Here is a 15190-nt window from a genome sequence, read left to right on the forward strand (position 1 = left end):
TAATATTATTTCACCTGGAAGTGAGGGCGTTTCAGTGGATTCCTCGTTAGTTTCTATCGGTGAACCACTTCACGCTGAGCTATCTGGAAACCATTCACAGTGTTAAGTTTTCCTAAGTTACCACTGTACTTGTCTACTGTAACATCACTCCTTGTTTCCGATAATGGCCACGGGAGCCCAAGTGCAATAATATCGTGGTCGGGTAGCAGTGCCTGTAGTGTGTAGTTGCTGTCACAAATCATAATGGAGCAAGATACCTAAAAAAAGCTTTAGAAATTCTTGAAAACATTTTTAAGAACATAAAAGTGTGTCCAAAGTTCGTCGCGCACACCTTGACTAAAAGAAAACGACGCGTGGACGCCTCCCGCGACATGTTTGAAGTGCAAAACTCGAAACGGGTCTTCTCTGGAAAGGTCATGACTGGTAACAAGACTTGGTGTCATCACTGCGAACTTACCAAAAGAAAAAAAAGCAGACATGCATATTCAGAATCAACACCTGGAAGATGTGACGCACAAGTTGAACAACATTCCAAAGGAGGACTTCCATAACAGTTTCACTTTATTGTGTGAACATTAAGTGCGTTGTATTGAAGGGAGAGAAGTGAGATTAGGTAGAACATCTGAAGCATTAAAGCAACAATCTTAACTTTCCTCTATTTTTTTATTCATCAGATCTCGTAACGTATTAGACATGGTGGCGGTGGTGGTGGTGGTTCTTTTAAGAAGATTATAGGTCAAATGTTGGAACACGTGAGGCAATACTGACCTTACGACTTATATTAGAAGAAAGATTAAGGAAAGGCAAACCTACGTTTATAGCATTTGTAGACTTAGAGAAAGCTTTTGACAATGTTGACTGGAATACTCTCTTTGAAATTCTAAAGGTGGCAGGGGTAAAATACAGGGAGCGAAAGGCTATTTACAATTTGTACAGAAACCAGATTGCAGTTATAAGAGTCGAGGGGCATGAAAGGGAAGCAGTGGTTGGGAAGGAAGTGAGACAGGGTTGTAGCCTCTCCCCGATGTTACTCAATCTGTATATTGAGCAAGCAGTAAAGGAAACAAAGAAAAATTTGGAGTAGGTATTAAAATCCAGGGAGAAGAAATAAAAACTTTGAGGTTCGCCGATGACATTGTAATTCTGTCCGACACACCAAAGGACTTGGAAGAGCAGTTAAACGGAATCGACAGTATTTTGAAAGGAGGGTATAAGATGAACATCAACAAAAGCAAAACGAGGATAATGGAATGTAGTCGAATTACGTCGGGTGATGCTGAGGGAATTAGATTAGGAAATGAGACACTTAAAGTAGTAAAGGAGGTTTGCTATTTGGGGAGCAAAATAACTGATGATGGTCGAAGTAGAGAGGATATAAAATGTAGGCTGGCAATGGCAAGGAAAGCTTTTCTGAAGAAGAGAACTTTGTTAACATAGAGTATAGATTTAAGTGTCAGGAAGTCATTTCTGAAAGTATTTGTATGGAGTGTAGCCATGTATGGAAGTGAAACATGGACAATAAATAGTTTGGACAAGAAGAGAATAGAAGGAGACTTTGCCTCCCTTCGACCTTTGACTTGTTGTATCTAGTTCGTTTATAGGAAGACGTACAGTTTAACCACGCTGCAGTTCGGCCCGTTTCACATTAACAAACATTGCAGAGGTTAAAAGTGATAAGTGACACACGGACATCTGCTGATCGAATTCGAGATTGATCTTTCAAACAACCACGACTGCTTAAATGAGATAGTACGGTGTCGACTGACCGCTACACTCAAAACTTTTTCCCCGAGCTCATTTTCAGTCCGCATTTTCTCCTGAACTGTACGCATGATGCACTGAATGCCAAATACCGTATCTGTCTGTGATGTAATGCACGAAATATGTTCAGCAACGTGCCGCAATACAAGCTTCTTCGCTGAAAGACTATAAAAAGGTTGCGGAGCGTAACGGCGAGTGATAAAAGACAGCGATCAGCAATTGACCCTTTAAGTATCAGTTCCCAAAGCTCTCGCCGCTTCGGTCATGCCCAGACAGTTGGCTATTGATCAGAGAATTGACGCTTGATGTAGTGATTCGATTCGTCACTGCCAACGGTACTCTAACTACCCACCTTCTTATACAATACCAGCGCGGCATCGCAAGTTGGTTTCACCCAGTTTCGGGAGCGGGTAGCATGTAAACATCGTTCGATTAGAAGGGTTTCAACAGATCTCATTCTTCCAATAAGACCATTGTACAGCAATAACGCCAGAGGAATAAGAACGAATAAAACTGATAGTATTGCTGAACAACAAAAAGGCAAGTCGTCGGACAAATGTGTGTTGTCGCCGACATTTTTACGTGCACATGATTGACAACTTCAATGTATGAGAGATGGGAAGGAGTTTCTTACAGTACGTCACAGTAGCCCAAAAGTCGTGTTGTTGAAAATTAATCATTTCATTCGAGGAAGAAGATCACGGAACGAAATTTTAGAATACTAGTTAAATCATGGAACCAGTGAAAGATGATATAGAAATAGTTAGTTAAACCAAACCTCTGGTTATCAATAATATCGTTAAAATAGAATTCACTGTTTCCATAGTTAGGCTTCCTTGAAATGTACAACTAAGTCACAGGACCGATCATTGTTTTAGAATTTCCTTTGGAGCAATGCAGAGATGTTGGAGAGCGGAGCTACGTGGTAAGTTTTACTCCACTTTTAAGAAGTATTTGAAATACCATTGTAGCTTCACAGAAACGAAAACGTAAGTTTGACAACCGACATACAAAAAAGGTAGTTCTTGCAGACTGGAAAGGTGTGGTCAGTCTTTCTCCGTGAAGGGAGTGAAGAAATCAGAATAAATAGATGCCTGAATTTATTGGCAACAACACAGTGCATGTCTATGGGTCCAACACGTTGTTCCATAACTAAACATTGAAATGGGTAAATAAGGTAAAAGATCTGTAACAGAGGTAGAACAAGCTTAAAGAAATAAATGGCGATGCTGATGATGGATGATGCGAGTGTTGAAGATAACGGTAGTGCTGGCGATGTTGGTAATGATGGTAATAGAGATGATTCCGAAAATACGGCGGCGGCGGCAGCAGTGTTAGGGTTATGGATGCCCTCAATAATCGGGATAGCGATTGCAATATTGATTTCACAAGCTGTGACGTAGTCGTGAATAGGAAGTGATCCCGGAAGTACAGAATATTTCATTCCAGTAAGTGGTCACAAACAAGTGGTCGACTGAAGATTTCGGCCCATAATGACAAAAAATGTTAAAATGTTTGTGAAATCTTATGGGACTTAACTGTTAAGGTCATCAGTACCTAAGCTTACACACTACTTAACCTAAATTATCCTAAGGACAAACACATACACCCATGCCCGAGGGAGGACTCGAACCTCCGCCGGGACAGCCTCACAGTCCATGACTGCAGCGCCTTAGAAAGCTCGGCTAATCCTGCGCGGTCCATAATTACAATCTTCAGACCTTGCGGGAAACGGGAAACAAGATACAATTATGATAATTTATGTAAATTAGAAAACGATGAGAAGTTACTTACTTAAAACACGAGCTTGAAAATGTGATAAAACATACTTCATAAAACAAAAATCCATACATTACCCCAGTATGATTAAGCTGAAGTGTCATCCTCATAAGATCCTCATAAGTTAGCTCTGCATCATTGAACGGGTACGTCACTGCTGTTCACAGCAAAGTGGGGTGCAGATGAGGCACAAAAAAGTACTTTCGTGAAGTAAACGCGTCAAGTGTGTGTACTGTACTCACTTTGGACAAATACGTATGTACAGTTAAGTAAAAAACACGCAATTAAAGAAACTATTCTGCAACTAAAATGTGTTGTTACAGAATACCTACACGCTGCCTGAAAAGTGAAGCACTTCGCGAGTTGAGACTGTATGTGATGTCATTTCTTGTTCATAACCTTGTTGTTGTTTCAGTATTTCCATTATTGAGTCAAATTTGCTACTTCACTGTATGAGCGTAGTTATCAGTATGACGTTGCAGCTCCTGTGGCGTGGCTGCATTCACTGATACGGTTGAGAAGGATGTCACAAAGCCGTTTCATCCTCTCCTGAGGCTCACCATTGTTGTTAACGGTCCACAACACCCCGTATACTGGCACTGGGACGAAGTTGATATCTGGGCTAATCCCACACACGTCCTATCTTGTGCTATCTGTACTTGACGAATCGTTTTGTCCCAAGTTCCCTCGACCACCGTCGGCCGTGACCTGAAGCAGTACCTGCTAGCTGCCCACATCACGATGCGAGCAGTAAGACCGCTGTGCCTCTCCGAAACATTGGAAGAATGGGATGGCTCGCCGCCATACTCGCCGACGGTGGTAGTCGGGGGTAGTGCAGAACCGCGGCTCAACGCTGAACGCAATGCACTGTTATTCTTCAGCTCACTCTATGCTTCCCAGTCATGCCAAAATTCCAAACTCAGCCGTTCGTGTCGTGGTGTTTAGGTCGGCCTAACCGTTGGGAGGTAATTAGATAGTCCGGCTGCTGCTGATCTGCGACTAGTGTGAAGCGCATTACCTGTACAATGTGCTTTTGATGCACAATACGGCTATCCTCCGCTGTCATGACCAGACATAGTTGGCCGGAACCATGGCGACGATACGTCAACCCTGAAGTTAGCATGTAGTGAAACATCAGGGCACTGTCAGATCCAAATACCCAGCAAGTATGAATCTTGCACAATTAGACCAGCCAGCGAAATAGACTCTCCCAATGCGAGGCTCAGTTCAAAACCTATCTCACACTACTATGTGATACTACCGTGTCCCGCAGTGATCACTCAAAATCTGACGCTGTTCATACCCCTTACATACCCTACCAGGCCTGGTAACTACACCAAGTACGAACAAAAGTAATGGAATTAGGTGCACTTTTTACCTTTCACAGAGATTTGCAGCTCTAGTCTTTTACACTTCGTTAAATAAGATTGTGATCGGGTTAATCAGTAGAAAAAATGTACTTGAGAAGAAACTAAAACAATACGTGCATCATATGTGAACAAAAGAAAAAAAGCAGTTACAGTTAGTAATACGTCCAGTCACCCACAGCGTAGATAATTGCCTCACATCTGCGAAGCGTACGTGAAACAGTCTTCCGCGTATTCACGTGGAAGAAACCTCTACATGCGTCGAACTTTGCGTTGACAGGTGTTTCAAAGTGGAAATCATTTTACTTGCAACCTCTTTTTAATGTACGATCATACATTTTCGATAGGATTGACTTCAGGCAACTGTGAGGGCCAATCCAGTGCTTGCACGCCTTTCTCCTTTATCCAGTTCCTTTGAAGCCTGCTGCGGCACTTCGGATCATTGCCCTCCTGCGGTATCAAATCTTATGTTTTGTCGATGAACCAACATTTGGCAGTGGGCGTCGAATATCTTAGATAAATTTTAACGTCTTCTGTGCATTTAATTCTCGGTAAACACATGCCAATTGCCGAAACGCAAGTTTGAGAAAGATCACCAAATATGCTTTACGGACACTGCATGAAGGACAAAAATTCTCTCTGTTGGATTGTGAAAGAACAGCAGCTTTTACCATCTGTGTGTAACGCCGACCTCGATCATACTTGACGTACATAACTGACGATGGTGTGTTACCTGTAGAAAGTTATATTGACACTGGACGACGCGTCATTTCGTCTCACTTCTCCATTATTTCGTCACTTATTTAGAAAATATAAATTCTCTACTATTTTCATCTGGTTTTCCTATTGCTAACAGTTCTGAATGGACGTAAATCTATAGATCTGACAGTTTTTGTTATCGTAGGCTGTAATTAGAGAGACAAATTCTGTCGTAGTGTTTCTTGCGGATGATGCCATTAGTGGTAAACCAGGTGCTGACAGGTGTGAAAATAGTCGAACTATCAGTTTAATAAGTCACGGTTGCAAAATACTTGAACAAATCTCTACAGACAAATGGAAAAACTGGTAAAGCCGACATCGGGGAAGATCAGTTTGGATTTCAGAGAAATGTAGGAACACGCGATGCAATACTGATCTACGATTTATCTCAGGAGATAGGTTGAGGAAAGGTAAATCTACGTTCATAGTATATATAGACTTAGAGAAAGCTTTTGACAGCGTTGACTGGAATACTTTCTTTAAATTTCTGAAGGTGGAGGGGGTAAAATACAGGGAGTGAGAGCTATTTACAGTTTGTACAGAAATCAGATGGCAGTTAAGACAGTCGAAGGTCACAAAAGGGCAGCATTGGTTGAGAAGGAATGAGCCAGGGTTGTATCCTATCCTCGATGTTGTTTAATCTGCATATTGAGCAAGCAGTAAAGGAAAGAAAAAAAATTGGAATAGGAGTTAAGGTCAGTTTGGATTCCGTAGAAACACTGGAACACGTGAGGCAATACTGACCTTACGACTTATCTTAGAAGAAAGATTAAGGAAAGGCAAACCTACGTTTATAGCATTTGTAGACTTAGAGAAAGCTTTTGACAATGTTGACTGGAATACTCTCTTTCACATTCTAAAGGTGGCAGGGGTAAAATACAGGGAGCGAAAGGCTATTTACAATTCGTACAGAAACCAGATGGCAGTTATAAGAGTCGAGGGGCATGAAAGGGAAGCAGTGGTTGGGAAGGGAGTAAGACAGGGTTGTAGCCTCTCCCCGATATTGTTCAATCTGTATATTGAGCAAGCAGTAAAGGAAACAAAAGAATAATTCGGAGTAGGTATTAAAATTCATGGAGAAGAAATAAAAACTTTGAGGTTCGCCGATGACATTGTAATTCTGTCAGAGACAGCAAAGGACTTGGAAGAGCAGTTGAATGGAATGGACAGTGTCTTGAAAGGAGGATATAAGATGAACATCAACAAAAGCAAAACAAGGATAATGGAATGTAGTCAAATTAAGTCGGGTGATGCTGAGGGAATTAGATTAGGAAATGAGACACTTAAAGTAGTAAAGGAGTTTTGCTATTTGGGGAGCAAAATAACTGATGATGGTCGAAGTAGAGAGGATATAAAATGTAGGCTGGCAATGGCAAGGAAAGCGTTTCTGAAGAAGAGAAATTTGTTAACATCCAGTATTGATTTAAGTGTCAGGAAGTCATTTCTGAAAGTATTCGTATGGAGTGTAGCCATGTATGGAAGTGAAACATGGACGATAAATAGTTTGGACAAGAAGAGAATAGAAGCTTTCGAAATGTGGTGCTACAGAAGAATGCTGAAGATTAGATGGGTAGATCACATAACTAATGAGGAAGTATTGAATAGGATTGGGGAGAAGAGAAGTTTGTGGCACAACTTGACCAGAAGAAGGGATCGGTTGGTAGGACATGTTCTGAGGCATCAAGGGATCACCAATTTAGTATTGGAGGGCAGCGTGGAGGGTAAAAATCGTAGAGGGAGACCAAGAGATGAATACACTAAGCAGATTCAGAAGGATGTAGGTTGCAGTAGGTACTGGGAGATGAAAAAGCTTGCACAGGATAGAGTAGCATGGAGAGCTGCATCAAACCAGTCTCAGGACTGAAGACAACAACAACAACAACAGGAATTAAGGTCCATGGAGAAGAAATAAAAACTTTGAGGTTGTACGGGAAGAAAAAAGGAATAAAAGTGAGATAGTGTTAATACTTTCATCCTTCTTTACCTCTGCATTACTGCAGATGACGTGTCACTGAGCACATTTGTACTGTGCATGCAGTAGACGTGAGGTGCCTAGTTGTCGCCACTACCCTGTGTGGAATACATAAGTTCTTGTACACTTCACTAACCTGCTGTCTTCATGATGATGTCCCCAGCGCAGAAAACAGCACGCAGGTTGTGGATTCTTTTTCTTGAGGCTGAAATTAACTTCGCAAGGAACTGCTGCTACGAATAAACTATAACTCATTTGGGCTGCTACTCGCGTTTTTATTGATATAGACACGAGAAACTATTCTTGATCACAACGTAATGAACATATCTTTCCACAGTCATTATATCTGGCTAAAAGAATATGAAATACATCCTGCCACAGACAACATGTCTGTCTACTGGAACCGTCAGAACTGGAGAATAAAATTACATGAATCGAATACTAGTATTACAGACAACATGTCTGTACCTAGCGACGGTCGGAACTGTAGTAAAAAAATTCCATGAAAGAAATACTGCTATAACAGACAACATGTCTGTCCGCTGGAACGGTCAGAACTGGAGAGCCGGACTGCCCGAGAGACTTGGCGCGCCAAGCCAGCAAGGCGTGACCCGAACGCCACCGAAGTGCATCGGCAGTAATATCGTCAGTCTTTTGTTTTAGTAATACTTTGATTTTAATAATTTTGAAAGGACTGATTGATAGCTGGCTGTTGAGAGATGTTTATTTAAAAAATTAAGTAATTTGGATGACAGGTTTAATTAATAATAGCAACTAAAGTTTAACGTTTAGGCGCCCTACCACCGAACACCGCAGTCAATCACAGAGCAGCAGCATCATGCAGGCGGTCTTTCTCACGGGAATGGTACCGAATCTAACATCTGTCACAGGCACCTCACCCCGCATTGCGTCATCTCTATGCTTCTTGCATCTCCACTGCCCTGGGAATAGCTTCCTGCAGCCTAATACGATGGCTGAATAAGCCAGAAATGTTACAGTTTGCCGATGACGTACTAATTCTGTCAGAGACAGCAAAGGACTTGGAAGAGCAGTTGAGTGGAATGGACAGCGTCTTGAAAGGAGGATAGAAGACAAACGTCAACAAAAGCAAAATGATGGTAAATGTAGTCGAATTAAATCAGGCGATGCTGAGAGAGCCAGATTGCCATCACCTGATGATGACAGGTAGAAGTTATTGAGCCTAAAACCAAGGCGCTATTTTCCTGCAATTGGTTGATGGCATGATGCTGCTGCTGCTGTTGCTGCGGCTGCTACAATATTCAAGGAGAGATGCCGGAGACAGTGTTTTGGCGGTCAGAGACGCGACCTCTCGCCAGATGAGTCATTGTGGCGTGGCATGGAGTTGCGCGGCGCGGCACGGCGCTGCGCTGTTTGTTATCGCGCGCGGCAGCCGGCGCTGGCTCGGCAGTGGGGGAGGCGGCGTGGCCCGCCGGCCCCTGAGCGCGCCACGACCCGCCCGATGCAGCCGCGGCCGCAGCGTCAGCCGCTCCTCAGTTTAGCTGAGCGCCCGCCGCCGCTCTGCACGTGACGTGCCGGGAAGAGAACAGAGGCGCGGCATGCGGCGCTCCGCGACGCCTCCGCCTCCGGCAGCGGCCCGGCGGCCGGCCGGCGCCTCCCTGCCCGCTAAGCCACCTGCCGCGGGGACCGCCAGGCCGAGACCGGCTGCTAGCGCGGGACGCAAGCCGGCGACCGGTCCCGTCCGCGAAACGACCAGTAAGGCGGCGGCCGGTCCATCCTGTCCCAAGACGAGCGCCGATAAGCCGCCGACCGATCCACCCTGCAGGACCGCTGCAGGCGTCGCTGATAGGAAGCCGGCAGCTGGCGCGAGGCCTTCCGCGCCGCCGTCGCCGCCGTCGAGAGCCGCCGCGGTCAAGGCCGCTGGGGCACCTGTCGCTGGCGTGGGCGTGGCCCCTAAGGTACCTGCTGCGAGCGGTCGTCCACTGGCTGCGCAGGCGCCGTCCCCGTTCCCAGTTGCTCGTGTCGTGTGCTGCATCAGATTTATTCAGTGACCTTGGCCAGTTATAAGCAGAGAGGGAAACCACTCACATCTCTGGCAACTGGCCGGGATAGTTAATTGTTCACGAAATCCTATACATTCCTACTTGCGGCCGGCATAAAATGTTTATCGAAGTATGCCACGGTAATACCCTATCTGCTGGCTGTGGTGGTCTTAATTCCTTTTTTGTGATTTTTGCCTTTACGCGTTTCGTACTTGCACTATGACGTAGCTATTGTTATAAACTCAGCAGTCTCGGATAATACAGCGAAAAATTTCAATTTTCAAGCGCAACTTACCGCACTTCATTCCACCTAAGTGTCTGAATTACGTCTTTTCAGTTTACTCTGTCGAACGCATGATCGAAGTCAACAGCGACTAGTGCCCCACGCACTCGGCATGCCGCTGCTAATGCGATGATATCTCGGTAGTCACTTAGCGCCGTATGTAAGTTACTCTTCCCGCCGAGACGTGTTTGTTCTCTGAGGAGTCTATCAGAAATTGAAGACCGCAGGCGACCACCAAGGATGCGTGCGAAAATCTTATAGCCGCAGTTCAAAGAGAGTGAGTGGTCTATAATCTCTTGTCCTTCTGCCACCGTGTGGTTTGGGTATCGAGATGATGATACCCTCCGTGAGACCCTCCGCGTCTTCATTACACCTTCCTACCGACGTCCATATTGTCAATAGTTCGCTATTGCTGTGTTTTAAATACCACATACGCTACACTACACTCAAAAATTCACCTTACATTGTGTTGCGGAGAGTATTTAAGATACCATCATCATTCACTTTTTCCCTGTTGCATTCGCGAATGATGCGTCGGAAGAATTTCTGTGGTTACGCTCTCATCTGAGCTCTCATTTCACAACTTTTTATCGTCTTGCAAAATTTGCATGACACGTGTGCAAGGAAGTAATATGTTAACAAACCTTTTTTCCGCTATCAGAGATGAGACAGTAACCTGTTCAGAACGGTACACAATCGCAGCAGGGATTTTCCACATGCTCGACGTACACCGAATTGGAATCACGTTCTGTGTATTGATACATGTTTTAGGAACGTAAAATAATGTTTATCTGAAAGTCAAAAATCAAACATGGCGTGCACATGGAGTGCCATCAAATCTTACTTGAATGTCAAAACAGGTGCTGCGGAAATAAAGCGCGTAAAGCGCATGGTTGCTGACCTACTTAGTGTTACCTAGTGTCCGAAAGTTACCAGGTGGTTCTGATCATTGTGGTTACATACCAGTTTCATTTCCCCGTACACTGGAGTGTCTGTGCAGTGAAAATCTCTTACTCGGAACGAATATATTTGTTTTGTTCGAAATGTTAATTCGAAACGTCTCCATTGTTTCTCGTTCTTGGTTTTATGTGGTGCGTGCTAATCCAGAGCCGAGAGGCGACTCCGTCAATTGCCTGTCAAGGTCTCAAGACTTGGCTGCGTAACGGATCATCTTATGCAGCCAAGTCAGCTGCTCGTTCTGCACAAAAGATTCGCGATATGAAAAACAAAACTATTGACGTTGTTAAAGACGTCAGGCGTAACTTGCGCGTTATGTATACCTGTTACACTGATCATAACGGTTGTTTTTTCTCTAGCAATTTGCGGACAGCATCTAGACGTGGTATCTAATACAATGAGTAATAAGATATTGTCGTCTTATTTTAGTCGATAGTTCGGTCGCTGTGCTAACACGTTCTGCTAAACAGGTTGAAATTCACATGGAGTGCCAGCAAATCTTACTTGTAAATTCAACCATATGAAAATCGCAATAACGTAGCCGGCAACTTTTACTTCACATTAGCCATTCCTCTTTTTCTGTTTCAAAATTTGGTTGTTGTTTTCTCGAAAATATTTATTTGGCCAGCGGTACTGATTATATAACCATTACTGTGGTGATACAGGAGTTTTACTCAAAACGTGTCTGTGAAACGGAACTAAGGTCTATGCACCGATTAGTAAGATTTCTTTGAGATTAGTGCAGTTCCTTCTGGCCATTTAAAAGGCGTCCCTTGTTCTTTCACTTACGGGGAAATAATTATCCACCTATCAAAGTAGTATCCTAATAGACGTTTACAGTAATTAACGAAACAACGAGAGCATCTGACGCGGTGTAGTTGCAACCATTGTATAATTAAAGGTTCCTCTAGTATAGCTACGATTGTACCGCCACACCAATTCCCATTGACTGCAAGGACAAACTTTGGGTAGTTAGTTCAAACCACACGAATCATCAGCTACTTCGCCTGCAAGCACTGTGGTCCAGCGTTCGTTTATCGTTGTCTGTTCTAATTACGACGCATTCTCGCAGTGCGAAAACATACGGTTTTTGCGATGACAGCTCATACTTCAGAGGTAGCTTACGAAATCTCTTTCCACTTGAAATTCCACTGTGTCAGAAGAGATAATACACAACAGGATTAAATGCTTCTGTCGTCAGAGAAATATTTTGGAACGCAAACCGTACTTATGAATGCACCTGTGTCACTTTTTGATGTATTGAGTTCTTAAGGTAAACTATATCGGAAGGTGGGATCATTCCTGTAGCAAGCTCATTGTCGCAATGTTGCGTTATTGGCGTGCAGTGTGCTTTGGCTTCTGCTTATCAGCACGCTGCAGGGCTGCGAGGCTATCGGTGGAAGTACGTCATGCTGCTCTTCGTTAACCTGATCTGGCTAGATAAAGCTCACACTGTGCGACAGAGTAGTCACTTTTAAGTGGACCTTGTGTGCTGACAGAACATACGCTGTATTTGTACACTAGTGCCAATCTAATAATCTGCTCAGTTTCTACGTTCGAATAGCAGCAAGTTACAATCGAATAAGCAAGTTTACAACCGACTGAACTGTTAACGAAATCTTTAGCGTTCTTATCTACGTGAAATCTTCGTACATCGACAAAACTACTAATGTAGCCATAAACTTGTACACTGTTTCTGGCAGAGAGAAAGATGTAGTGGGTTATAATGAGAATTAGAGCGAAACAGGGCATCTGTAGACAGGTAGTCGGTTGACAGTATTTGTGGTATTCTGTTGAATCGTCGTTCACTTGAATCTTCGTTCAGTTGATCACTTGCTAGGTCGAAGTAACGTGCATTTTCTGTCTTAATGTAATGCCGTACAATTGGTAACAGAACTAAGAGAATAATTAAACAATCTGCACCTAATCAAAACTGGACATATTTGCCACAGGGAGCTATCCACTATCCTTTTCTGCAGAAAAAAAGGAGTGTATTTTCCATAAGTCGATTGCTGTCCTTATTGTTAGAAGCTGAGGGCTTTCGGGCGCTGTATTGTAGATCTTCAGATGGTTCAAATGGCCCTGAGCAGTATGGGACTTGACATCTGAGGTCATCAGTCCCCTAGACTTAGAACTACTTAAACCTAACCAACCTAAGGACATCACACACATCCATGCCCGAGGCAGCATTCTAACCTGCGGCCGTAGGAGGAGGCTGAAGTGCCTGGAACCGCTCGGCCACCGCGGCCGGCCGTAGATCTCCACACCTATTAAATAGTCTAAAAGTAAATGACAGTTGTTTCCAGTCCGGTGTTTAGAATATTACAGAGCTAAAGAAATTTATATGTAATTAGAATAGTTTTCGTACATTCTTGTAACTAAGGAGTAACTAATCTCAACGGAAATAAGAGCTTCATCGTTAATACGTGTAGAGGGCATTCGTTAACAATATAGGCTTTTACGCCCATCAAATTTACCTTAAAATTTTAATATAAACCGATAGCATACAATTATGGCTTCAGTATTTGACAATGAAACTGAGATTCCCGTTAAGAATGGCTACTCTGTAATATGAGAAATGATGTGTAACATAACTTTAATATTGTAATTATATAGAAATTTTTTAGCTCCGTTACAAACGCAGGATTAGAACAAATAGACGTCTGTTTTTATTTTGTGTCGTTGAGGAAAGACAAGCGACACTGCACGGAACCAGTCAGTTTTAAATAATAAAAACAGCTAGTGTCATTCCATTTAAAATTTTTGTATGTTCTTACATTTCGTATTAATTCACTGGATACTATGGAAGACACTTGTCCAGTAACATTTGAAATACTTCGGTTCTCTTTACCCTCTCAAATACTTTCTCGTCATCAATAAGAGCATTGTAAGGAGGTACATGAAATTCCTACAGTTTTTCTGTTAACTATATAGTGGGGAAAACACATAATGTGCACTATCTGCCGTTACGGCAAACGGTTGAGTGCATAATTGCTTTTGCTATTAAATCAACTCTTCTCCGGAAGATCTTGACATATACTTCGTATACTGTGCGTAGCGAACTTAAGCTTCTGTAAATTGCACACTACTGGAATTTTCCACTCACCTCGTACACGTCTGCATTTCCACAAAGGTTTTTTTAAAAAAATTAAAAATATTTCTTTATGTACAAATAAACAGTTCAGAAGTTTTATGATCGTAACCTGGTACCTTTTTATTCCTCAGTGTTCAATGAAGCTGTATTTATTTATTGTTATTGAATTTACGGAAATGTTAACGCCTATAGGATTGCTGTAATTGTCGCTAGAATTCGAAGTGCTGTTTCTCTGCAGTCATGAGGCTGTCCCGTCAGACGGCTGTAAACTGGCGTCTCGTGGCGGCCAGACCTCCCGCTGAGAACGGGGACGTGCTGGAAGCCTGGCTGGAGCCGCCGCCGCCGCCGCGGCAGGGCTCGCGCTGAATGGGCTGCGCGGTGTCGCTTGTCACAGACACTGTTTATCTGAAGTGTTACCTGCACGAAACAGCACAGGCACAGATTTCCTCCTGATTACCACGTTTCCTCGAAACTTAGTGGAAGCAGCAACACAATGACTTATGGTGTTACTACGAGAAACACAACAGCAAGAAAAAAAAGGGGTCGGGCAATGAGGGAGGAAAGTTAAATCTGTTGCGTATTTTACATTTTTAGTTCGTTCTGAGGCTGTTATCCGTCTGTATGTGGAAGAGCTTACACACATCACGGACAGACGGAAAATGGGTTGGTGCCTATCCAGAACGGCTTACAATAATCTGAAAATTGTTAAATCAACATGGCAATTTCTTTCATAATTGTCGAATCTCTGTCTGGATCAAAGGACAAAAAGGAAGGTCATAATTCTGTGACCATGTACCAGCCATTGCACTGGCGTCACTGTTGTCTCGGCTTCAGCGTAATTTTATTTGGCACAACTTTGTTGAGACTGCTAGATGTATGTAGTATGGTAACGGGTAGGGCCCGCCCGGTTGGCCGTGCGGTCTAACCCACGGCTTTCCGGGCAGGAAGGAGCGCCTGGTCCCCGGCACGAATCCGCCCGGCGGATTTGTGTCGAGGTCCGGTGACCGGCCAGTCTGTGCATGGTTTTTAGGCGGTTTTCTATCTGCCTCGGCGAATGCGGGCTGGTTCCCCTTATTCCGCCTCAGTTACAATATGTCGGCGATTGCTGCGCAAACAAGTTCTCCATGCATGCGTACACCACCATTACTCTACCACGCAAACATAGGGGTTACACTCGTATGGTGTGAGACGTTCCCT

At 43.5% G+C, this 15190-nt stretch overlaps 2 protein-coding genes across 5 annotated transcripts in view; one reads left to right on the forward strand and one right to left on the reverse strand.

Moving 5' to 3' along the window:
• The window catches only part of LOC124711127 (cytospin-A), a 936320-nt gene that overhangs the window by 391377 nt on the left and 529753 nt on the right, over positions 1-15190 (forward strand). Inside the window, exon 1 of one of the 4 annotated variants that reach the window (XM_047241016.1) lies at positions 9496-9575. The exons of the other annotated variants lie outside the window; for them this stretch is intronic. The gene's annotated coding sequence lies outside the window, so the exon portion shown is untranslated. Of the gene's footprint in view, positions 1-9495; positions 9576-15190 lie in introns of those variants that run through there. 4 annotated transcript variants of the gene reach the window in all.
• On the reverse strand, positions 9155-9652 carry LOC124712129 (circumsporozoite protein-like). The gene has a single exon (XM_047242428.1). It carries the CDS (start codon positions 9650-9652, stop codon positions 9155-9157), a length of 498 nt encoding a protein of 165 aa, XP_047098384.1.

Source organism: Schistocerca piceifrons, chromosome 8 (assembly GCF_021461385.2).
Source record: "Schistocerca piceifrons isolate TAMUIC-IGC-003096 chromosome 8, iqSchPice1.1, whole genome shotgun sequence".
In the NCBI taxonomy this organism is placed as follows: Eukaryota; Metazoa; Arthropoda; class Insecta; order Orthoptera; family Acrididae; genus Schistocerca; species Schistocerca piceifrons.

Excerpts from the sequence above, each read along its gene's own strand:
- LOC124712129 (XM_047242428.1), bottom strand. The coding sequence starts at position 9,652 with ATGCAGCACACGACACGAGCAACTGGGAACGGGGACGGCGCCTGCGCA.